This window comes from Marmota flaviventris, chromosome 14 (assembly GCF_047511675.1).
Source record: "Marmota flaviventris isolate mMarFla1 chromosome 14, mMarFla1.hap1, whole genome shotgun sequence".
NCBI classification, from domain to species: Eukaryota; Metazoa; Chordata; class Mammalia; order Rodentia; family Sciuridae; genus Marmota; species Marmota flaviventris.
Window position 1 is genome coordinate 88,753,239 of NC_092511.1, and position 22,799 is coordinate 88,776,037.

General features: G+C 55.6%; 1 protein-coding gene across 3 annotated transcripts in view; it reads left to right on the forward strand.

Moving 5' to 3' along the window:
• The window catches only part of Fam178b (family with sequence similarity 178 member B), an 84,935-nt gene that overhangs the window by 51,583 nt on the left and 10,553 nt on the right, over window positions 1-22,799 (forward strand). For all 3 annotated transcript variants that reach the window (XM_071601291.1, XM_071601293.1, XM_071601292.1), the window contains 2 exons: window positions 8,916-9,000; window positions 15,925-16,050. In XM_071601291.1, coding sequence (XP_071457392.1) covers window positions 8,916-9,000; window positions 15,925-16,050 — 211 coding nt within the window. The remainder of the gene's footprint in view (window positions 1-8,915; window positions 9,001-15,924; window positions 16,051-22,799) is intronic.

The window sequence follows — 22,799 nt, forward strand, 5'->3', positions numbered from 1 at the left end:
CAGCTCACTTGTGCTGTCGCCCAGGTTGGAACTCCCACCCCCATCATCCCCTTTACCCCCAGATCCTGTGCTTTCTGCCTTTTGAATCATAAATCCTACGTCCTTATTCATGGTTGCCTCTCCACTTCGACTCTGTGATGGCTGGTACCTTGTCTGGGTCACTAAATCAGCTACTTCCTTCCTGCCCTTTCCTGCTTTCACTTCCCTGTCTTCACCTGGGAGGGAGCAGAGGCTTCCTGTCCCTTCCTCCTCCCACAATCTACCTGCAGAGACCTGTTGATACTTGTGATTATCAACTCTCTGCCTCGCCTCACTCCCTCTGGCCTGCATGACCAAGTCTAGGTGCCTGAGACTGGTCTCCAAGGCCCATGTGGTCCCACCCAGTTTCCCATTTGCTTTGACAGGACCACATTGTTAATGGTTGGTTTTCTTGTGTGTGTATGCATGTGTGTGTGTGTGTGTTTTGAACTTCCTTCTTTTTCAGAGCTGCATAGTATTCCCTAGTGTATGCGAAACTAAGGTAAAATAGAAGAGATAATAAGTTGGTAGAAAGGAGACATGAAGGAAGTACAAGGGAAAAAAATTCCGCAGTACTGGGGATTGAACGCAGGGGTGCTCTACTACTGAGCCACATCCCATTCTTTTTATTTTGAGACACAATCTTACTAAGTGGCTGAGACTAGCCTCAAACTTGTGATTCTCTTGCCTCCGCCTTCAGAGTAGCTGAGATTACAGGTGTGTGCTTAAGTGGATTAAGTGCCCCTGGGTTCAATTCCTGGTACCAAGGGGGGGGGAAAAAGTTGTGCCTACTTTCCAGGCCTGTCACTCCAAGAATCCTGGAAAGGCTGTGAGTCTACCTGTGTACTGCTGATTAATGCCCCTGTAAGTAGATTGAATAAAGAGAAATATGGTATTTTAAGAAACCTGTAATTTAGGGGACTTTCCAGCCCTATCTACCAATCAGGTAATGAAGGCCATGAGGCCTCAGGACCTGGAGACTGACCACACCACCATAAACTGTCTTGACGTCACCAGACTGACATCAGTCTGCCCACCTTCCAGACCTCCCCTCTCCACGTCTCCTTTAAGGAGAGGTGGCAGCGTGATGCCACCTGAGCTTCAGAATACATTGTTCCTGTGTGAAGGGGGCTCAGGACCCACTCTGCCTCCCTCGGGGAGGGCTCTTGGGTATAACGTGGACTCGGGGCATTCCTACCCGATCTTGGTCCTGCTCGCAGGGCATCCTAGCTGAGGAGAAACTTCCAAGCCCCCCAGTCTCATGGCTCCCCCTGCTTCTCCTCACCCCCTGGTTTCTGTTCCTCCTGTCTGGTGTTCTTGGCCAGAACTCGCCCCCTTCCGTAGACTCAGGACCGTAACCGCCAGGTCTGCCCCTTCAAGGCCTGCAATAAATGGACCTTGGGGAGCCGATAAAGAGCAGAGCTGGGAGCCCACAGGCATCTCAAGGTGGCCTGCGTAGGGCGGGGCGATAGCTCAGGGGTGGAGGACTTGCCTAGCAGGTCCCCAGCACCAGAGACAAGACAGAGGGTTGTCACATTGCCCTTGAATCTGCAGTCCTCCTTTTCTCCCCAAAGAGAAAAGGTCCCCACTTTCTGGGTGACCCTCTGTCTGGCCTCCAGCCTAGACACCACGGGTCCTGTCTCAGATCCCCCTTGTCTGCAGAAGCTCCTCAGAACCATCTTCTCCCAAGACAAAACCGGCCCTCCCATGACTCCTTGTGCACGAGTTTGGGGCAGACATCTTCACAAGATAACCTCCTTGACGGGAAACTGCAGTCCTGTCCTGTACACATTTAACGTCTGGCCTCCAGGGAAAGCTGGGCCAGCTGGTACTACTGCCCAGGTACCACCGCAGTGCCTGTGGCCCCCGTTCTCCCTCACGCTGAGCATTCCCAGTGTTAGTCACCCACGGTGGTCACAGAACACGGTCTGGGGTTCTGGTTGTGCTGATGGCAGTGAAATGGATTTTCTCTTCTTGTTTATAGGTGGCATTTTTCAATAAACCACGATTTTTTTTTTCCTCAAATTTTTTTTTCTTTCAATGCTGGTGCATGCTAAAGCAACCTTCTAGGACAGATCTGTCTTTTCAGAAAAATGGCATGAATGAATTACAGAGGTGACTGGGCGTTTTGTGCAATTGAATGCTTGCCATGAATAGGAAGGCCTTTCCCTCCCTGAGACCACAAAAAAGCCCTATTTTTTTCTTTCAGTACCTACTGACAGGAGTTTGTTCCTGTCTTACTCCCAGGTGGAGTCAGTTTTTCGTCATTGTGAGACAAGGACCTAATTTGAGTTTTTTCTTCCACTCCCGAAGTAGACACAATACAGTGTGTGTGTGTGTGTGTGTGCGCGCGCGAGTGTGTGTTAATAATCTGCAGTCTCCCAAGATATTCAAAATTTCCTTTGTCGTATCCCAGATTTATGAGTTTCTAGCCACATTAATCTGTGACCTGGAGAACCAGTGTCTTGAAGGGTCTCTTTGTAGCTCCTGGTCCCTTAAAGGCCAGGGAGTGAAGGCAGGAAGGGGTGATCTTCACCTTTAGACAGACAGGTCAGTAGGGTAATGCCCTGGGCCACGGTCTTCACTAGAAAAGAGGGTTCCTCATCTGGATGAAGTTGCTTATGTAGAAATGTTATTTCTTTTCCAATAGATAAAGCATTCAAGTGCTATAAAATTCAGAAGGTACCAAGGTGTAGCTAGATGCTGAAAACGAGCCCCCACTGGGCCACCGTGTTGCTGTGCCTGTGCCCTGCGTGTGCGGCTACTTCCTGTGAATTCTTTCCTCTCCAAGGTGTCTTGGCCGTCCTTCCAGACTGGGCCTGGCTGTCTTGCCAGCCATCCAGGGAGCTCAGCCCCCACTCTGCCTGTGGGCCAGTGTGGGCGGAGCTTGTTGGCTTCCTTGTTCTGCCCTGGTTGGTGGCTGCCCCACTGGGCTCAGTGCCCAGACTGACCCCAGGAAGAAGGGCGGCTTGTTGTGTGAGGGGCTGTCACACTCAGTCCGCTCCATTCGCTCCATTCGTTAAGCACAAAGCAGGAACTCCCACTGACATGAGTGCATTTGTGCGACACCCCCAGCCCCCGTCCTGTTGATCAAGACTTCATGCAGATTTAGGGAAGCGTTGAACTTAACCGTGAAAAATGAAAGTAAACAGGAGAGCAAGCCATCTGAAATGGGGCCAAGGAAGAGGAGGCTCCTGGAGGGAACTCTGCTCCAAGAAGGTGGCCCCCGGGGCGGCTCTGAGGAGCTGCGAGAAAGAGCAGAGTGCCACTCGAGCCTCCATCCCAGCCTCCAGCGTGTTCCCATGCCCAGAGCAGACCCCTGCAGCCACACGCAAGAGCCCTCAGGAGGAAGGGGAAGCCCGGCTGAAAGCTGATGTTCCTGGACTTCAGGGACAGGACCCGCCTCCCTCACCATCTGTGACTGCTGATTAGCCTGCTGCTTCGCCATGGCCTTCAAAAAGAGGGGAAGAGAGAACCAGCTTCCACAGACTGCCTAGTCAGGTGGAAGGGAGGATGGAAGCTTCCTAAAACAAGTCACAAAACTGGGTCTCACTAAGCTGCAATCCTCCTGTCTCAGCCTCCCAAATCTCTGGGATGATTACAGAGTACACCAAGGCTCTAGTAAGGAGAGCGATATTTCTTCTAGAATCAAATAGTGGCCCAAGGGCACTGAAGCCTCAGATCTTGGAGTTGCTATCTGAAGGCCTCCGGCTGTGGAGAATGAGGCTCAGACAACCCCCCCACCCCCGTAGGAGGACACCCCACCATTGTGCTGGGAGATGTGCAGATGGGGCCTCCAGGCCCCAGAGGACCTCTGCAGGTGGGAGGGCTTCTGGGAGATGGGGGCAGAATGCTTGATGTGTCCCTCACAACCCAGGGATGCTGTGTGTACACTTACTTAGAAAAGGACACTGGTTTCTAGGAGTCCTACGAATAAATCTTACTAGACAGCCTCGTTTGTTTCTTACAGGTTAGCTAGAACCACAGTCTGGAAGGACAGTGGAGTGCGCGTGTCTCGGTGTCCTCGGGTGTTTAATGAGGCTATAATCCAATCCCGGGGAACATTATCGGAAATATGGACTGAAAGTTGGTAGAATTAGGTGAATTATCAGAGTCCACCTGCTGGGCAGGCCCTGTGGCCACCCTGAGGCCCACCTTCACTGATGGGTCAGCCAGGGCAGAACCAGGGTCTTGGATTAGGCTGTCTGTGAACCTGACACTGGTTCACAGACAGCAGGACTATAACGGACAGTGAAGGGGAGGTCCAGAGGTTTCAGCCAACCATGATGATGGGCCGAGTCAGGAGGAGAGCCCTGGACAGTTAGGAACAGGATCTGGGGGATGGGGTTGGACTGCAAGAGGTGTGAAAAAAGGGCTCGAGCTATCCACTGCTTCGCCTCAGAGGGCTGCCAAGAAAACGAGCTCCAGCCTCCGGCGGAGCGGCTCAGTTAAGCGGGACACCAACCTCAGGGCCATCGGAGGATACAGAGGAAAAAGGCCAGAAGAGGGAAAGACGGGCTCTTGCGCCTGGAAGGGGTTGGCCTCAGAGCACAGCAAGGGCTGTTGTAGATGTGGAAGCCCAGCCTGGCAGTCCCAGGGCTCGGAACCCAGAAGCTCAGGGGAGAAGCCCACAAGGACAGATCTTTGTAAATAAAACGTGAGAACAGTTTTCTTCGTGGAGTCCAAAAATGGATGGGGCTCTCGGCAGATGGGAGAGGTCCTTTGCTGAGACGAGCACTTGGTGGGGGTGCGGCAAAGGGGGTGAAGTGGACAGCTCTGCAGGCAGGACCGGGGGCCTCAGGGGTGCCCGAGCCTGAGTTTCTGTGTCTTTACCACAATACCGAGGAGGGGGTTGGGTGCCCTTGACCACCGGTATCCTTTGTCTACTTATAATATGCACGAAGGAAAGTTCCCACAGGTAGATAATCAGTGTACTGGCAAAGGCCACCTGTGTGCTGCCACTCAGCCACAGGACAAAATATCCCCCCCTCTCCAGAAGCCCCCTTGGCCCTCCTGGGCACCCTTGCACAGGAAGCCACTTTCCTGTGCTCTTGCAGTAGGCAGACTCGTTGGGCCTGTTCCTAAACTCTCCTCCCTGTGGAGCTAGGCAGCGCGGGGTCTTGTGTCTGGTGACCTCGGCTCAGGTGGCATTTGGGACGGCCCTGGGTTCCTGTGAGTGGTTCTGTAGATAGATGATGGATCGATCCCCTGCCTGGGTTGGTGGCCGACTCTATCCCTTGTGTCCTTCTGTCTGTACTATGACAGTGCCCACTCAAGTGGGTGACTGAACTCAGTGGTGGCCCTGGACTTGTAGATGTGCAGTGGATGGGAGCACAGACCACTGGGGAGGTCAAGGTCACACCAACCTGTGTGCCCGAGCCCTGGTCCTTCCTGCCAGGGCAGCACAAGCTGACATGCAAGATAGAAGATTCCAAATGAGGGACAAGGAATGGTGGCATGGCAGTGTCTACGAGGGACGAGAAGCAGCGAGGACCGCGTAGAAATGCAAGTCTAGCAGTCACCCTGAGGCCAGGCCTTGGGCAGCATGTCTGCTGCTGCTTCCTGAACTGCCCTAGAGATGCACAGAAAAGGCACCCTTGCTTTTGGCTCCACCCCTCTGGTCTCTTAGGGCAGTTCAGTCTTGGCAGGGCCTGGCTCCCCTGGGAGAGGTGACTTTGGGGCAGGGACACCAGGGGCTGTACCCACCCTTCTTTACCTGACATTCCAGTCAGTGTCACACGGGTCAATGCCTTTGCCTTCCTGGGTGCTCCTGCAGGGAGCCCAGCCCAGTGTCCCTTGTGGGAAGTGCAGGGACAGCACTAGACTGGACAGAGTGCCTGCATCATCTCTGCTCTGAGCTTAGAAAAGCCGGTTCCAAGTTTCCTCGCACCTTAGGCTCCTCTGAATGCTAGTCCAGTGTCCTGGTCTTTGGGAAGCCCTGAGGACAGAGGGTGGAGGCCTGGCCTGAGCCTTCAGGCGGGAGCTCTTTTGCCTTGTATGACAGTGCTAGGAGGGTGCCAGGGGCTGATGCCGCCTTTGCCCTCCTGGTGTGAGTTCTGGGGAGCCTTGCCAGGTGGGGTGGGGCAGTTTCTGGGGGAGGAAGGTCCCTCAGCCAGCCCTCTGTTTGCCCCTGCTCTGGTGGGCTGGTGGTGAGACCCTTCTTTCCCTCCTCTGAGTAAGCTTAAGTGGCTCCCTGCCTTCTCCCCAAGGCTCTGGGTGAGAACTGAGGGTGTGGGACGGTGTGGAGAAGCTGGGCGGGTGGTCAGGAGGACAGGCGGTGGGCAGGTGCTGGCGGGGGCAGCTGGCGCGCTCTGGTGCAGCTCCTTGGCACCCACTCACCCCCTTGGTGCAGTTTCTGGATCGCAGTCCTGGCCTGACCCACCCGGCCGCCTCTTCCCTTCTGGCACCACCCCCAACACTGCTGTGCTGCCTTCCAGCTCGCCTCCCCCCAAAGGCCCCTCCCTGCCCGCAGCGGGTGACGGATCTCCGCTCAGGCCTGGGCTGGGGATTAATGAAGCCCAGATGCAGGACTCCTGGCAGAGCGGCAGCAGCAGCACCGAGGGGCCATTTACCTCCCACCGTGCTCCCAGCCCAGCTGCTGCCGGCTCCCGGGAACAGCTGGAAGGCAGGTTCTGGCTGATGGAGGAGGCCTCGGGTGGGGGGGCCCTGCAGGGAGTGGAGCTGGGGGCTCTGTGGGGCACACCACGGCTCAGCCCAGGCGGGTCAGGCCCCAAACTGATCACTGTCAGGTCGTCATGGTTGTCAGAGGCAGTGCAGGTGTCACTGGGGACAGGCATGCTACAAACTGTCCCCCTTCACTTGTCTGAGGTCCAGGTTTAACAGGCAGCCTGTATTTTGATTTGCTGACTCTGGGAGCCTGGCTCCCCTCCCAGGTGCATGTCTTTTCTACTTCAGGGTTTTATTGAAGCACAGCATACATGGAACAGAGCACAGACCATGAGGCGTCGTGACTGTGGGTGTTCACACGTCACATGCCTGACACCAGCACCCTGCTCAAGAAAGGCCCAGGACCCAAACCTGCCCAGCTGCTGGAATTTGCCCATCTAGGGCTTGACCTGAACCAATTCGTACACTTCTGTTCTTAGGTGTTGGGCTGTGAAGGTGGCCCGTGTTGCTGGAGGTCGTCACAGTTCGTTCATAACCGTGACTCCTAGAGATTTACCCAGGGTGCTTCTGCAGCTGGGAACATTCCAGTACCTCAGTTTTGGTACTAGGTACCTAGGAGCAGGATCACTGGGGGAGCAGACGAGTATCTCTGATAAATCTCCAGATGGCTTTCCTAGTGGTGCCTGCACCCCACCAGCACCCCACCAGCCGGGGCCTCCTGTCTCCACATAGCCCCCTGCCGTGGAGCAGAACTGCCCGCTGCTTTCTCTCTCTCCTAACCCAGAGCCTCTGCTTTGTTAATCTCCCTGGCTTTCCTGACTGTTTCCTAAAAAGTCAACACCGTCCCCTTGACTTTCAGACCCCACGTTAGGGTCACTGGTCCCAAGCTGCCCAGCCTCAAGGGAGCTTTGAGGACACTGATTCTGCCTCTGTCCCCACCACCAGGGACAGCTCTGGAGTCTTCAGTGCTGGTCAGAGAATGGCCAGGTTTATTCCTGGCTCGCAAAGTCCTTCTTTAGGGAACCACTGCCTCTGTGTACCTCCCACGCCTCGCTATAGCCCACGTTTGTCCTTGGTTTCTTCATAATGTCATTCTGCAGTGTGGCTGAGGACACTGGTAGGGTCCCTCCAACAGCGTTGTTACCTGAGGGTATTTGTCCCCTAAGAAATCAGTGCTAGTTCGCGCACTTTTCTGTCACGTTTCATCTTTTAGACCTTTCATTTGATGGTGGTGGCTTTCCTCAGGAACTGGGGACCATGGTAGGACCGTCGCCCAGCATGCATGAGGCCTTGGGTTTGATCCACAGCATCAAAAAAATCCATTTCAATAGCTAACAGTTGCAGCCCCTGGGGACACATGGAGGGACGTTGAAGGTCATAGCCTCGTGGTAGGATGGACTGGTGACAAGGCACAAAGCATCATGGCCTTGGGAGTTCGTGTGGGAGAAGGGCTCACCCCAAACTCCTGTCTGGGGGCCCTCAGCCCTGCGTCACCTCACCCCTTTTCAACCCATCACCACTCTGGCCCATCCTCTGCTCTCCACGTCCCTCCGCTCTTCTTCCCTGGAGCTCAGGGACCCATGGAAATCAGAGGTCCAAATGTCATCGTGTGAAGGCCTGATGGGGCGGGGATGGGGTGTCCACTCCTCAGGAGGGGCCGCTGTTGGCTCCATCCTGGTGGAAGTCTCCTCACTGCTGTGGCTGACTGCAGCCCAGGGACTGTTCTGCTCACGGTGGACTCGCAGACCAAATGCTCCAGGGCTGGTGGCCCCAGGCACCTTTGGCTCTGGGCCTTCAGGGCTCTGCCTCACGCTCCTGTCTCTGCTGGCCTCCCTCTGGCTGCTTATTTAGGCTGTCCCACCAGGACACACGATGGCACTGGCAGTTGCAGGTCACCTCTTGCCACTTTAGCTGCTCTCTGGGAAGCACAGGCTCCGCTGACACTCCAAGGATGGGGCACTCCTAAGGCCACCCTGGGAACCAGGGTGGGAACCGGAACAGATCAGGGGTTCCAAAGGAAAGGTCCCTGGACACTGTGAAAAAACCCACAGACTTGCCAGACACCATGGCGCATGCCTGTCATCCCAGCAGCTCCGGAGGCTGAGGCAGGAGGATCGCAAGTTCAAAGACAGCCTCAGCAATTTAGCGACTCAGAAGAAAAACAGTCCCCTCTCCATGGCTGTCCTGCCCTTTACATGGGTGCCCCAACTGCCAGGCCACCCCCTTTTAGATTGCCATCTTCCTCAGGTTCTCCCATTCTCTTCTCTCAGGCAGCTTCGAGGCCAGCTCAGCCTTGTGGTCATCGCCCGGATGCTCGGCCAAGAGGAACTCCCTCTCTGGCAAGAGAAGATGCAGGTGAGTCTGTGTTAGTCAGCTTTCCGCTGCAGTGACCAAAATGCACTGTGCGAACAACTTAGAGGAGGAGGCGTTTATTTTGGCCCATGGTTTCAGAGGGTTCAGTTGGTGTTCGGCCAGTTCCATTACTTTGGCCCTGAGGTGAGACACAACATCATGGTGGAAGGGCAGGTGGAGGAAAGCTGTCAACTCATGGCGCTGAGAACAAAGAGAGAAAGGGAAAGGGACCAGGGTTAAGATACCCCTTTCCAGGGCACACGCCCAGTGACCTACTTCCTCCAGTTAGCCCCACCAGTAATACCACCAGATAGGAATCTTTCCAGGGATGAACCCACTGTTGAGATCAGAACCCTTATTATTTAATCACTTCCCCAAAAAAGCCCCGCCTCAGAGCATGCTGCACTGGGGACCAAGCCTTCAGCACAAAAGATCTGGGGGAACATTCCAGGCCCCGGCCATAACTCGAGTCTGCCTAGCCAGGACAGGAAGGCCTGGGGTGGCCGACCCTCCCCAAGGCCTGCCCACTCCTGAGTCCTGGCTGGTGCCCCAGCCTCTGCCCTAAGAGCTGAGCTGGGTTAGAATGTCTTACCCAAGTTCTTTCAGTCAGCGATTGCTGGGGGCTGGGTGTGCAGCTGAGCGTAGAGCACTTGCCCAGCCTGCGCAAGGCCTTGGGCTCACCCGGCTCTGCGAGGATGCTGCCCCATAGACCTAAGTCCCAGCTACTCGGGCTGAGCTCAGGAGTTTGAGGCCAGCCTGGGCAACGTGGCAAGATTCTGTCATCTCTTAGGGAAAAAAAAAAATTCTTGTTTGCCTGCCTACCATATGCTGGGTGCAAGGATTAAGCTGGGTGGAGTGTATTTTCTTTTTTTTTAATTTATCTTTGGTACCAGAGATTGAACTCGGGCACTTGACCACTGAGCCAAACCCCCAGCCCTATTTTGTATTTTCTTTAGAGACAGGGTCTCACTGAGTTGCTTAGCTCCTCGATTTTGCTGAAGCTGGCTTTGAACTTGTGATCCTCCTGTCTCAGCCTCCCAAGCTGCTGGGATTACAGGCATGTGCCACTGCACCTGGCTCTGTATCACATTTTTTTTTTTTAAGAGAGAGAGAGAATGAATGAATTTCTTTAGTTTTCGGCAGACACAACATCTTTGTTTGTATGTGGTGCTGAGGATCGAACCCGGGCCGCACGCATGCCAGGCGAGCTCGCTACCGCTTGAGCCACATCCCCAGCCCTGTATCACATTTTTTAAAAATGTGAAACATACGTAATGTAAAATTTATCACCTCAACTTGTTTTTATCATCTTTACTCTGGTTTGTTTTTTGCTTTTTTCGCCAGGCTAGGGAACGAGCCAGGGCCTCATGCATGTTAGGCAAGTGCTCTACCACTGAGCTACATTCCCCAGCCCTTTTTATTTTATTTTGAGACAAGGACTCATTAAGTTGCTGAGGTTGGCCTTGAACTTGGGACCCTCCTCCCTCAGCTTTCCGAGTTCTGAGATTGCAGACACGCATCCCCACACCACACTTTTAACTCTCTTCTTTGTGTGTGGTAGGAATTAAACCCGGGAGTACTTTACCATTGAGCTACATTCCAAGCCCTTTCTATTTTTTTATTTTGAGTCAAGATCTTGCTAAATTACTAAGGGTCTTAGTAAATTGTCCAAGCTATCCTCAAACTTGTGATCCTCCTGCCTCAGCCTCTCAAGTCGTTGAGATTGCAGGCCTGTACCACTGCACCCAGCTTAACTTTTTTTGAACCCAGGGGCACTTAACCACTGAGCCACATCCCCAGCCCTTTTTATTTTTTATTCGGAGACAGGGTCTCACTAAGTTGCTTAGGGCCTTGCTGAGGCTGGCTTCAAACTCAATCCTCCTGCCCCCGCCTCCTGAGCCACTGGGATTATAGGGTGCGCAACCATACCCAGCTTGTATTGGGCAGAGATTTATGGGGAGATAAGGGGAGCTACAGGGAAGGGAGGCAAATGACAAGTACCTAACCTGGAGCCCTGCCTCCCCCAGAGAAAGCTGGCCCTGGAGAGCTCTGCATTTGCTAAGGGCCCAGGTCTCCAGGCCTGTCGGAGACAGAGCCAGGTGCAGCCTGACTGTGCTTCCAGCTCCAGGGCCTCTCCACACACTGGTGCCCACCTGCCTGTACCCGGCCATGTGCTCCTCTGCTCTGTAGACACTCGCTGAGCAGCCCCGTCCCAGGCTCTGCCCCAGGCACCAGGTGCCAACAGGCTCTGGGGAGACAGCACCCAGACGACCTCAGAAGACAGGGTGAGCAAGCCGGCTGCGGCTGTGGTGACTAACTCTGCCCGAGGACAGTGAGGCGGCTTCTGAGGAGGTGCCTGAGCCAGGTCTTGGAGGATGAGTCTGTGCGTGTACCACAGAGGAGAGGGAGCGGGGATCCAGGGCAGCTCCAGGGAAAAGGGAAGGCCAGCAGGGGCCTGCCTGTGACCTGCCTGATGCACTTCCTGTCTCTCCACTGCAAGCCCTGGCACTCGGTAGCCTTCTTCCAGGTCTCTGGGCTGCCAAGTGCCCCACTTTCCAGTCTGGCCTGTCAGATCTTCCTGAAACATGCCTTCACAGGGCCACCTTCTCCCCATGACTGCCCACATCAACCCCACGTGGCCCTTGCACACCTACTCCACAGCCTGCCCAGTGGTGCCTGTTCTCAGCCCTCTCCACAGGCCAGGCCAGCCTAGCCGTCTCCTGCACACAGACTTGTGCAGCTATCACACCCCACCCCAAATAAAGGCCACCACCAGAGTGGCAGCCCTCAATCTATGCTGAGTGCGTGCTCAGTGCCTGCTGCGTGTAGCAGCCTGGACTACAAGGACTGTTACTCTCAGATGGAGCAAGGCGGCAGGGAGCCTCCTGAAGGTCATAGAAGGCAGCAGTGGGGTTGGGGTTTGAGTTCCAGCTCCCGCCCCAGATCTCAGAAGCCTGGACTGTGCCTGGGACTTCATGCTGAAGATGTCCAGCTGGTCCGGAGCTTTCTTCCTGGGTCACAGAGGGGACTCAAGGGCCTGTCGCCCCTGCCCCTCAGAACGCACTGCTATTTGTGAAGGGGCTGTGGGTTGAGAACAAATTCTGGCTCCTTGTAGCAGAGGCCTATGCTTAGGGGTGGGCCAAGCCGTTCCCAGAGGACCACTGGGCAGCAGGAGTCCACCGTGTCCAAGCCGCTTGGTTCCTCAAACTGGACTGTCAGGCCCCAGGAGCAAGACAGGTGCTTAGAACTGACCTTTAGGGACAGGACTTCTGTAGGTGCTTGGGATGCCACAAGGTTTGCCTTTGCCAGGAGAATCCCAGGGTCTATGCAGTAATCTCTGTTCCTCTGTTGAATACTGGGAATGTTCCAGAAATAGCAGTGTTTCAGTCTCATGCCCCCGTGTGCTCCAGGCACTGATCTGGGCATGGAAGATAGAGCAGGACAGAGTTTAGTCCCTCCCTTACGACACTCACAGTCTGGGGCCTGGCAGACACAGGCACCAAGAAGGCAGGTCATGGGGAGTACCAGATGGTGAGGAGCACTGGGGAGGAAAAGGCAGAGAAGTAGGGAGAGGAGGTGCTGGGAACATGCTCATGTTCAGGGTAAACCAGGGAAGGGACCTTTGCACATGGACTGAAGGAGGCAGGTGGTCTCTGGGAAGAGCACTGTAGGCAGCAGGGCTGCAAGTGCAAAGGCCCTGGAGCCCGCCAGGGCCTCTTGGGTTGGAGGAAAAACAAGGAGGCCAGTGCTGCTGAAGCAGAGGGCTCAGGGTGGGCCAGCAGGAGTGAGGTCAGGTAAGCGAAGGCTCCCCCAGCCAGAGACCGTCCACCGTGGGGGTTTTGACTTCTGTGCCACAGTGGAGAGCCACTGGGGGGTTTTGAACAGAGGAGAGAACATGTCATGTGTCAACTCTTTAAAACTTCCTCTGGCTGCCTATAGACCTGGACTCTGTTTGGGGCAGGGGGTCTATTCCTGCAGTCGTCCTGTGTGGCCGTGGCCTGGGGCATGGCAGCATGGGCAGTGGGTTGCCAGATGTGAGGTGCGCTTTCCAAGGACAGGCTGCGGAGTGTGAGAGGAGGGACGGCACCAGGAGGAGACACCTTTCACCCAGCCAGGTCCTGACCTCTATCTCTTCACTCATTTCCCTAAGAAGTACTCCTAAGCAAGCTGTGTGCCAGACTCAGTGCTGGGCTCTGGGCTGCTGTAGTGAACAAAACTGCCCGAGGGCCAGGTGTGGTGGCCCATGCCTGTGATTCCAGTGGCTCAGGAGGCTGAGGCAGGAGGATCACAAGTTCAAAGCCAGCCTCAGCAATGGCAAGGTACTAGGCAACTCAGTGAGACCTGTCTTTAAATAAATAAAGACTAAAAGGGGCTGGGGATGTTGTTGAGTGGTTAAGCAGGGACCCCTGGGTTCAGTCCCAGTACCAAACACACCCATGGGGAGCTGACATTCTGGAGCAGGGGAACAGATAATAATATGGGTAATAAGCAGCTAATTTACATGGGCTGGGAAGTGGTGATAATGCTATGGAAAGAAGAGGTACAGGGTAAGGGACTTCAGGCAGGTGTGGCCAGCATGCGGCTGCAGGCCAGGTGGGAGCTCAGGTGGGCAGGCCTCCCTGTGAAGGGGGCTGGAGCCAAGGCTGGAAGGAGGGGCAGCTGTGCTGGGTCTGGTCAGAAGCCCCACCACCTGGAGTCTTTCAGACACTTAAGACTTGGGCAGCCTTCATGTACAAATTAGATCCTCTGCCAGTGTTTAAGCTAAGAGCCACTGGCTGGGATGAGTGTCCTCCTCCTCTTGCCAGGCAATTGACAAGGCCAGTGGAGGCCTGTCTTGGGTGAGCCCTTGCTTCTTGCCCCAGGTGTCTGCCCTAATGGGCTGAGTGTTTGCTGAGATGGCTCCCAGCAGGGGGGTGGGTGGGGGTGGGTGGGGGTGGGGGTGGGGAGGGCACTGGTCCACCCCAGCCCCAGTGGGACCCATGGGGTCCCAACCAGCTCGGACCCTGCAGATACGTGTGTTAGCAGGAGAGGCTGGCTGGAGCGGCGTGAGGGGAAACGGAAGGAAATGAGCGGTCAGATCTACAGGGGGCAGCTCGATGCGCCAGCAGCCCAAAGCTGTTTTTATGGAGTGCAAGGAAAATCCAGCAGTGAGCCAGTGAGCGCGCAACCGTGGTATCCTTGCCCCGCCCCGCCCCGCCCCCCAAGCGGGAGGCTAGCCAGCCAGAAGGCTGCGCTGGGGTCGTGGGCCACAAGGCCCCGCCCCCTGCGCCTGCACAGCTCTGAGCTCCGGGCAGGGCAGGCAGGGCTGCCCTGGAAGCTGTCCCCAAACTAGGAAGCCCAAGCCAGGCAGTGCAGCTCTGGTGTTGGTGCAGCCCCGAGGGAGCCTCTCTTCACCAGAACCTTCCTCCTCTTTCCTGCCGCCTCCTCACCCCTCCAAAGGGGTTCAGACAGGGCAGAGAAGCCCTGGCCCTCTTCCAGGAGCCAAGGCCCTCCCTAGTCCTAGACCCCAGCCCAGCTGTTCCTGTGAGCCCTCAGCACCGCAGCCTGCCAGGTGCTGAGCAGGTGTCAGGGAGTGAGTCAGAGGACGGAGCCAGGTGTGCCCGCTGGCCAGGCCCAAGCAAGGAGCTGGGCCAGGGCTCAGCTCTAGCCCATGGCCACACTGCACCTGCTAGATCTGAGGAGAGGCGCCTCTGCAGACCACCCGGCTGTGTTTCTGCACCTGACACCCTGCCCCACCCCAGAGAGGCCAGGCACTGGGCCTGCCGGCCTTTGCCCAGCCACACCACAGGTGCGCTCCAGGGCATCTGGACAGGCCTTATTGGGCCCTACTGAGGCCCTGAACCCTGAGGTGGGCGTGGCCAAGGAGGGGCTGGCTGCAGACTGAGCATTTAGACAGGTCACATTCTGCCTGAGGGGTTCAGAGCCTGTTTGTTCAGAGGAGATGGGCAGTTTCTTCAAAAACAAAATGGGAGGAGCTGGGCTTGATGGTGCATGCCTGTAATCCCAGCTACTCAAGAGGCGAAAGCAGGAACATCACAAGTTCAAGACCAGCCCGGGCAACTTAGCAAGACCCTGTCTGAAAATAAAAATAAAAAGGGCTGGGAATGTAGCTCAGAGGTAGAATGCTCCCCAGTACTACACACGCACAAAAAAGGACTGGGGCCAGTTGTGGTGGCCCACATCTGTGATCCCAGCAACTCGGGAGGCTGACACAGGAGGATCATGAATTCAAAGCCAGCCTCAGCAACTTAATGAGGGCCTAAGCAACTCAGTGAGACCCTGTCTGAAAATGAAATATAAAGAACTGAGCATGTGACTCAGTGGTTAAGCGCCCCTGGGTTCAATCCCCAGTACCACCAAAAAAGACACATACACACACTATGTACATAACATATGTAACGTATGTCCAAAAGGAAGAGGCTGTGCTGGGGTGGAGATGATGAACCAGGTGGAGGAGATGATGACGATGGTGGTCATCACTCACAGTGACGGGACAGGCAGGGCTCATGTTCTCTCCATGTGTGTGGGAAATGCCACAGTGACAAGTTCAATGAAAAGAAAGGGACAGCACCCTCTCTGCCTAGTGGGCTGGCACAAAAGGAGCAGCTCAGCTGGGCAGGGTTCTGCCCAGTGGCAGAGGACCGAGCTCCGGCTCTTGGTTCTCCAGGGCAGTGAGTGAAGCCCTTCTTAGGGGGCCTTCCTAGTTCATCTGGTTAAGGAAGGGCTTGCCCTGTGCAAGATACGTTTGTGTGTGTGTGTGTGAGTGTGTGTGTGTGGTAGAGTCACTCAGGGTCTGAGAGGCCACACAGCTTATCTGTGAGAGGTGGTCTCGGGTCCTGTCACCCACTGCTGCCAGCTGAGTTGTCCCCACACAGTTGCTTGGCTGCTGCTACCCTCAGTATGTGACAGCCTCCTTGTCTTCCCCAGCTGTCCTTGCTCAGTCAACTCCTAAGCCTCATGAGGCCATCATCCCTGGGGCAGTACCTGGGCTCTGAGCCCTTGCCACCCTGCCAGGAGCAACAGCCAAAGGCCAGTGCTGCACTGGACCATAAGGTGAGCACCCTGCACTGTCTGCTTCTGCCAGGGCTGTCTTGTCTGCTTTGCGCCACCTGTGGGGTCTACAGCTGCCCATCCTCCTAGAGCCCCAGGCTACGCCAGAGCAGAGACCAGCGGGCTTCCTCTTGTGTTGAGGGGAGGCGCTCCTCAGCTCCCAAGCCTGTAATTAGAGCCCTTGCCCACACGGCACACGTAGGTACAGGGCGTGGGCGCAGGCGTGCAGGCCAGAGGGCCGCGGTGTGTCTGCTGCACCCGCTGGAGCCTGGCTTCCTTAGCCCTAGGGCTCTGGGTTAGCTTTAGAGGACAGGAATGGGGGATGGGGAGATGCTGGGGTGGGTGGGGTGGGCGATGGGAGCACATTTAGGAGGAGGAGGGTGTGTCGTTATGGGAGGGGCATCATCGTTTTCCTTTTTGCAGGGCAGGGCTGGGGCCAGCCTCCCTGCTCATTTTCAGTGATTGTTACCGAGGCTGCGAGGCTGCGTCCTTGACCTCCCCACAGTTCTTCCCAATTAACTTTCCAGACATCACCCAGCTTTCCTAAAAGTTTGGCTTTTAGGTTTGGAAGCCAAGGGCAACAAGGTACCCCAGGGCCTGGAGGTTGCAGGGCGAGGAGACTGAGGTGAATGTCAGAGCAGAGACAGTGGTGGGTAGGCTTCTGAGGGAGCGCTGCAGGCCCAGCTCCCTGTCCCTGGGTACTGGGGGTGATGAATGGAGATAGGGATCTTCTAATTCAGCAAGGCAGTAATTCCAAAACCCTGCTCAGAGGTGGATGTTGAGGATCCACGAGTCCAGCCTTTGGGCACTGCTCTGCAAATCAGATAAACAAATTAATTACTTAATGAACACAAATGAACCATTAAGAGAGTCCCAGTGCACTCCCCTTCCAGGACACGCAGGGAAGGTGATCTTTCCGTTGGGCCTAATATGAGTGCATTTACGAGGCTGCAGCCTCCCTGGAGAGTGTGAACCGCCAGCATGCCCCTTCTCCTCTGCCAAGTACTGCCAGGACACAGGAGCTGGTTGCAGAGGCTGGTTATGGGGCCTATAGAAAGGGGGCAGGACCAGTCTCTGGGGTGGCCTGAGCAGGACCCCAGAACCTGGGAGGCCTAGGCTGAGGGGGAGTGATGAGAGAGAAAAGAAGAAGCTGGTCTGGCCCGGCTCTTGGGGGTCAGCCCCACAACCTCATGCCACAGAGGCAGGGCCCTGCCAGGCCCAGCTTTCCATTTGGTTCCCCTTGTTTCTGAATCTGCCTGGTGGCACAGCTGTCCCATAGCCTGGGGGTGGGGGGGGAGGGGATGAGCCGGCTGAGGCATCCTCTGTGTTAACGGGTGCTGCCATGCAGGTAGAGGAACTTGTGAGAAGTGTCCCCGCGTCCCCTGGTTGACTGCCATATTGGGGATGGCTGGTTTGGCCTAGAAGCTCAGAGGGGCTGCACATCTTGGCAGAATAGCCCAGAAGCAGAGTGTGCTGGAGAGCGGGGCAGCAGAAGGGGCAGGCAAGGTCACTACAGCACTTAGGACCCCGGACGCAACCCAGGACCACTGCAGGCTCTCAGGGTGAGGGAGAGGAGGGCAAGGGCGACACAGGTGGGGCTCCAGGTGAAGAAGAGTGTGAAGTGGGCCGAGCTGTGTCCCCTGCCTAAGTGCTGTTCTGACTGGGAGGGGCGAGGTGGGGCGATGACTGGGCAGGCTCCCACCCCAGCTGGCTGACTCCTCATTAGGCCCCAGCGTGTTTCATCTTCAAAGCAAAGATGGGGCTACTCACCAGCCAAAGAGAGCCGCTGGCGTCATCCGCCCTGTTTTACGGGAGTGGTGGTCTGGGTGGGGGCTCAGCCTTTTATCCCCAGAGCTCAAAGTCTTTGTCTTCTGGCCCCTTGAGTGCACTGGGGAAACTGAGGCCAGAGTCGGGTCATCCTGAGGTGACCTCTGGTGCAGGAAGTGGCTGCTTTTCCAGGCCCTTGGGGCTACCATGCTGGGCTGCCCGCCCATCCCCCCAGCCCAGCTCCTACTCTGTCTGGGAGATTTCCTGCCCTGCTCTACGGGTCATAGCCCTCCCCCAGCCCTGCAAATAAACACTTCTGCCCAGCTCTTCCCACCTCCTCTCTCTCAGGCACTGGCCTGGCCTCTTCCCTCCTTCTGGGAGGAAGCCCAGGGCACGATGTGGCTTCACCTAGCATTGTCCCTGTGTGCATGAGCTGTCTGGTTGGACCAGGGCACAGCCACATCTCTGTACAGTGCATTCCAGTTTGCCACTAGATGGTCAGACGGAAGGATGGACAAGCAAATGGATTGTGTTATCATCCGTCTCTCCCTTCCTGGACTTTCTTCCACTCTGTTCTAGTCATCTGCTCTCCTGCCCGCATTCTGGAAAGCGCCCTCTGCACACCTTCCAACCAGTGGCAGGCTCGGGTCTCTTAATGTCTTTGGGTCCCTAAGGCCTGATGGAGCTCTGGGCTTCAGAAGTGACACCTTTGTAATGAGAGAACCAGCTGCAGGGCAATGTTGGTAATTAGAAAGCTAGACACCAAGTACTTGAACAAAATGGCTCTTACAGCTGCTCCTCTGCCTGGGGGCCAGGAGGAAGGGGAGCGCAAGGGGAGGTGGGCGGCCTGGGTTCCTGAATTCTTTGTCCTAGCTAGGTCAAAGTAACTTAGCAAATCACAACAGAGCTTGTAAAGGAGAAGAAATTGCTTCTATGGAATATCCTGCTTAAGGAATTGATTAGCAGGGCATGGTGGCACAGGCCTGTAATCCCAGCAGCTCAGGAGGCTGAGGCAGGAGGATCACAAATTCAAAACCAGCTTCAGCAATTAGCAAGGCCCTAAGCAAAAAAATAAAAAGGGCTGGGAATGTGGCTTGGTAGTTAAGTGCCCCTGGGTTCAATCCCTGGTACCAAAATATAAAAATAAAAGTAAAAAAAAAAATTTTTTTAAAGGCAGGGTGTGCTGGGGATGTAGTTCAGTGGTAGAGCACCCCTGGGTTCAGTTCCCAAAACCAAAAAAAAGAGGAAGAGGACAGAAGAAAAGGCTAACTAGAATGCTTTCATCTGGCATTTTTAAGTGTGCCCGCCTGCCCTGACACGTGCACACCTGTATCCCAGCTGCTTGGGAGCCTGAGGCAGGGGGATCACTTGAGTTGAAGGCCAGCCTGGGCAACATAGTGAGACCAATCCCAAAAATAAATAAAATGAAGTCCGGAGCCCTCTGGCAGTTGTCAGTGGCCCTATGCTTTCTTGGTTGGAGCTGGGCTCACTCAAAGGAGAATAAACATCTGGGCAGAAGATGCTCGCAGTCGGGCACAGCCTGGCAAGAGTTAAGTGCCCTGACTGGCAGAACAGGAGAGAAAGGACCTTTGCAGAGTGGAGACTGTTGTGCTCTGGGGCTGGTCCCCCACTGTTTCCCTTTGGCCCACAATTCAATTCTGCAAGAGACAGGTGTCCTCCTGGGCCCTCTGAGAGACTAGCCTGTTAGCCCCAGGCAGACAAACATTGCCTAACCCAACTCCATCACCACTGTCTCCTCAGGGCACCCAGCTCAGCCTTCCAACCCAGAACCAGGGTTTCCTGGTTGGCTTGCTTTTAACTGATGGTGTGAGCTGAATGTGGCCAGAGTTGGTCTGTTTGTGTTCTGTCCAGTCCCGGGGTCATGGGTGTGTGTTTATTGAAATTGTTGCTCTCTGCTCTTGTTAAGCCTGCCATCGCACACCATGCTCCAGTTTACCAACTTCCCTTTTGGTTTTTGCTTTTCACCATGTCTAGTGTGCGCGCGCTCGCATGTGTGTGTGTGTGTGTGTGTGTACATGTGCGCACACACATTTTCATGCATGTGTGTGTGTATACACACATATATATGCGTATACACACATGCATATATAAACATGCACACATTTTACGTGTTTTGTGTATACATACTTTTTTTTGGGGCGGGGGGGTGTGCTAGGAATCAAACCCAGGGCCTTGTGCGTGGTAAGCACGTTCTTTACTTCTGAGCCACTCTCCAGCCAGATGCTATATTTGATGGGAGTTTTTGGTTCTGGTTTTTTTTTTTTTTCCCCCATAGAGATTTGGGAGGTAAAAGGAACCAGGATCTTGATGGTGGGATGGAAGTTTTTCCCCAGTTGGTTAAATTTGAGGCCTGGGAGGAAGTCACTGTCTCCTGTTGTATGGGAAGAAAATTAAGGGAGGAGGGAAGTAGGGGGTGGGGAGCCTGGCAGGCGTGAGGCCCCAGGCTAGTGCTGGGCATCCGAAATCCCAGCTCCTCAGAGGCTGAAGTGGGAAGATCGCAAGTTCAAGCCCAGCTTGGGCAATTTAGTGAGACAGACCTTTTAAAGGGCTGAGGGTGCAGCTCAGTGGTCGAGTGCTTGCCTAGCTTGTGGGAAGCCCTGGTACCTGAAAAGTAAAGGAAAATAAAAGGTGGGATCTAAACCTGGCTCCAGTCTCCGTAAGTGTCTCTTCCCTGCCTGATGAAGTCCTCAGAGGATGACAGCCTGGGGCTCCCTCAGCATCTGCCAGCCGCTTCCTCCAGGTGCGTGCCTGGAGGGTCCCCGGCTCTGGGGACTGGAGAGGGCTTGTTTGTGGAGATAGTCAAGAGGTGATGTTGGGGGTAACAGCATCAGGCAGCCTCTGAGGTGGTGATGCTGGCTGGGGTAAGCCCCCCTACCTGCACAGACTCCCTTGCACACCTGTGGCTCTGCCCAGCCTCTGCGCAGGGCGTGGGCCGCTGTGCATTTGTGAGTGCGTCCTGTGCATCTTGGTGAATCCTGTGGTGTGCAGCGTGTGTCAAGGGAGCTGGCGAACAAGTTTCGCTGCTTTTGCTCAGGCTGCTGCGACTGCAGACTGCAGCTGTCTGTCCCTGTGCCAGGAGCCGCCTTAGTGGGAGGTGGTGGTGGGGAGAGGCTCAGCTCCCTGCAGAGGTAGGGCAGGGTGGTGTGCTGCCCTGTGGCAGCTCTCGGCTAGCCTCTGCCCTCTCTCTGCACTCTCAACCCCAACAAGGGAATGTGTGTTCCCTCAGGCTTGCCTTGAGCACAGACTTCTGGTCCTGTGTCAGCCTCAAACACACAAGTGGGGCCCGGAGCCTCTGCCACCACCAACCCCTAACCCCCAACCCCCATCTGTGCTCTCTGCCTTGTCACAGGCAAACACCTGTCCTTCCCTCCTGCCCCTCACCCACAGGGTTGGGAACCTAGGTTAGGCAGGGCTAGGAGGTCTGGGAGGAAGCAGGAGCTGAGGAACAGAAAGTACACACTCAGGACTCCTGAGTTCCTCCCCCGCTGGTGGTTGGTTAATTCCTCCAGAATGAGGAGCATCAGACCTCAAAGAGGCAGCCTCTGAAAAGCTGGCCCTCCTGGGGCAGAGGAGATGGCTGCAGGTCTGGGGACTGGTGGCCCAGGCCAGCTTTGGCTCCCAGGAATTCTGACTTCTTTGCAAGCACATGAGGTCTTGAAGTGACAGGGCCGCGCTCGAAGGGCAGGCTGGGCTTCTTCTTTTCTTCAAGCCTGGGCAGCTGGAGGCTGTGCAGCATCTAGATCCTCTCTGCCTCACCCCAGCTGGGCCAGTCCTCTAGGCAACCCCTTAGGGTCTCTCTACCAGGTTTGTTGGCCCTTTCAGCCCCCCTGGGTGGCTCTATGGATGGTCTTCCTCCCATTCTGACCTGTCACATTATACCCCAAACCCTACCATCCAAGTCTCCTCCAGCTGGTCCTACCTCATCCACGTGGATTTAGCCCTGCCAATCATATCGCCCCACTTTGACCAAAGCAGTGGACTCTTTCCCAGAAACCCTCCATTCCGGTGCCTATGACTTTGCTCCTTCTGGTCCTCCTCCCTGCAGTGCACAGCCTCCTCTCCTGTCCTTGGATCTCTGTGGCCCATCCCAGCCTGTCCACTCAGGCTGTGGCTTGTACACTTGTTGCTTCACACACCCAAACTGAGGTGTGTGTGAGGCCAGGTCACCTCCACCTCCTTCCCAGGCTCCCATTGAAAGCCTGGCCTGAGCAGGTGCTGTGATGTGAGAGACCCTGCCTGCCTCCATGCCCCCAGCCCCGCCAGCTGCCTCTTCTTCCTTCCAGGCCAGCACCAGCTCAGCAGGTGGAGGAGCAGGACTTTCTGTGGGGTGACCAGGCAGCTCAGGCCTTGCGGAAGACTGGGAATGGGTGGGGAAGGCCCCGCCCATACCAGATAGGCCAGAGCCTTCTCAGGTGCCCCCTGCCTTTTCAGCTCTTCTGTGTCTTCTACTCTGTCTGCCAAGCATTTTTAGTGATAGGAGCATGAGTCCCATAGCTGCAGATCAGCTCATCAGGCTTAGCTAGACACACTGCCATGAAGCCTTGGCCTTGCTCTCTCCACCTCTTGGCTCTACCCCTTGGCGCATTCCCAGGCAGGCTCTCTCCTCCTGGTGGTGTGAGACTCCAGGCTGACCTCCTTTCCTTAGCCACATGAGCCAGGGGGAAAGAAAGAGCCCCTATCCTAGAGGCCCAACCAAAGTCCCAGAGTCGAGTCTCATTGGCTTGGCCAGGCTGGCATATGATTGGCTGGTCCAGGTCACATGAGCTCCCCTGGCGTCAGCACTGAAGACACCACCAGAGAACAATCTGGCCCAAGTGCTGGATGCTCTTACAGAGGAAGGGGGTGGATCCTAGATGCCCATAAACCTTGGATTCCACAGCACCCCCTGTTCTTTTTTTTTTTTTTTCATGTTGATGCACTTTTATGATCATCCCCCTGTTCTTCTGTCATGGGTAAGAGCCCTA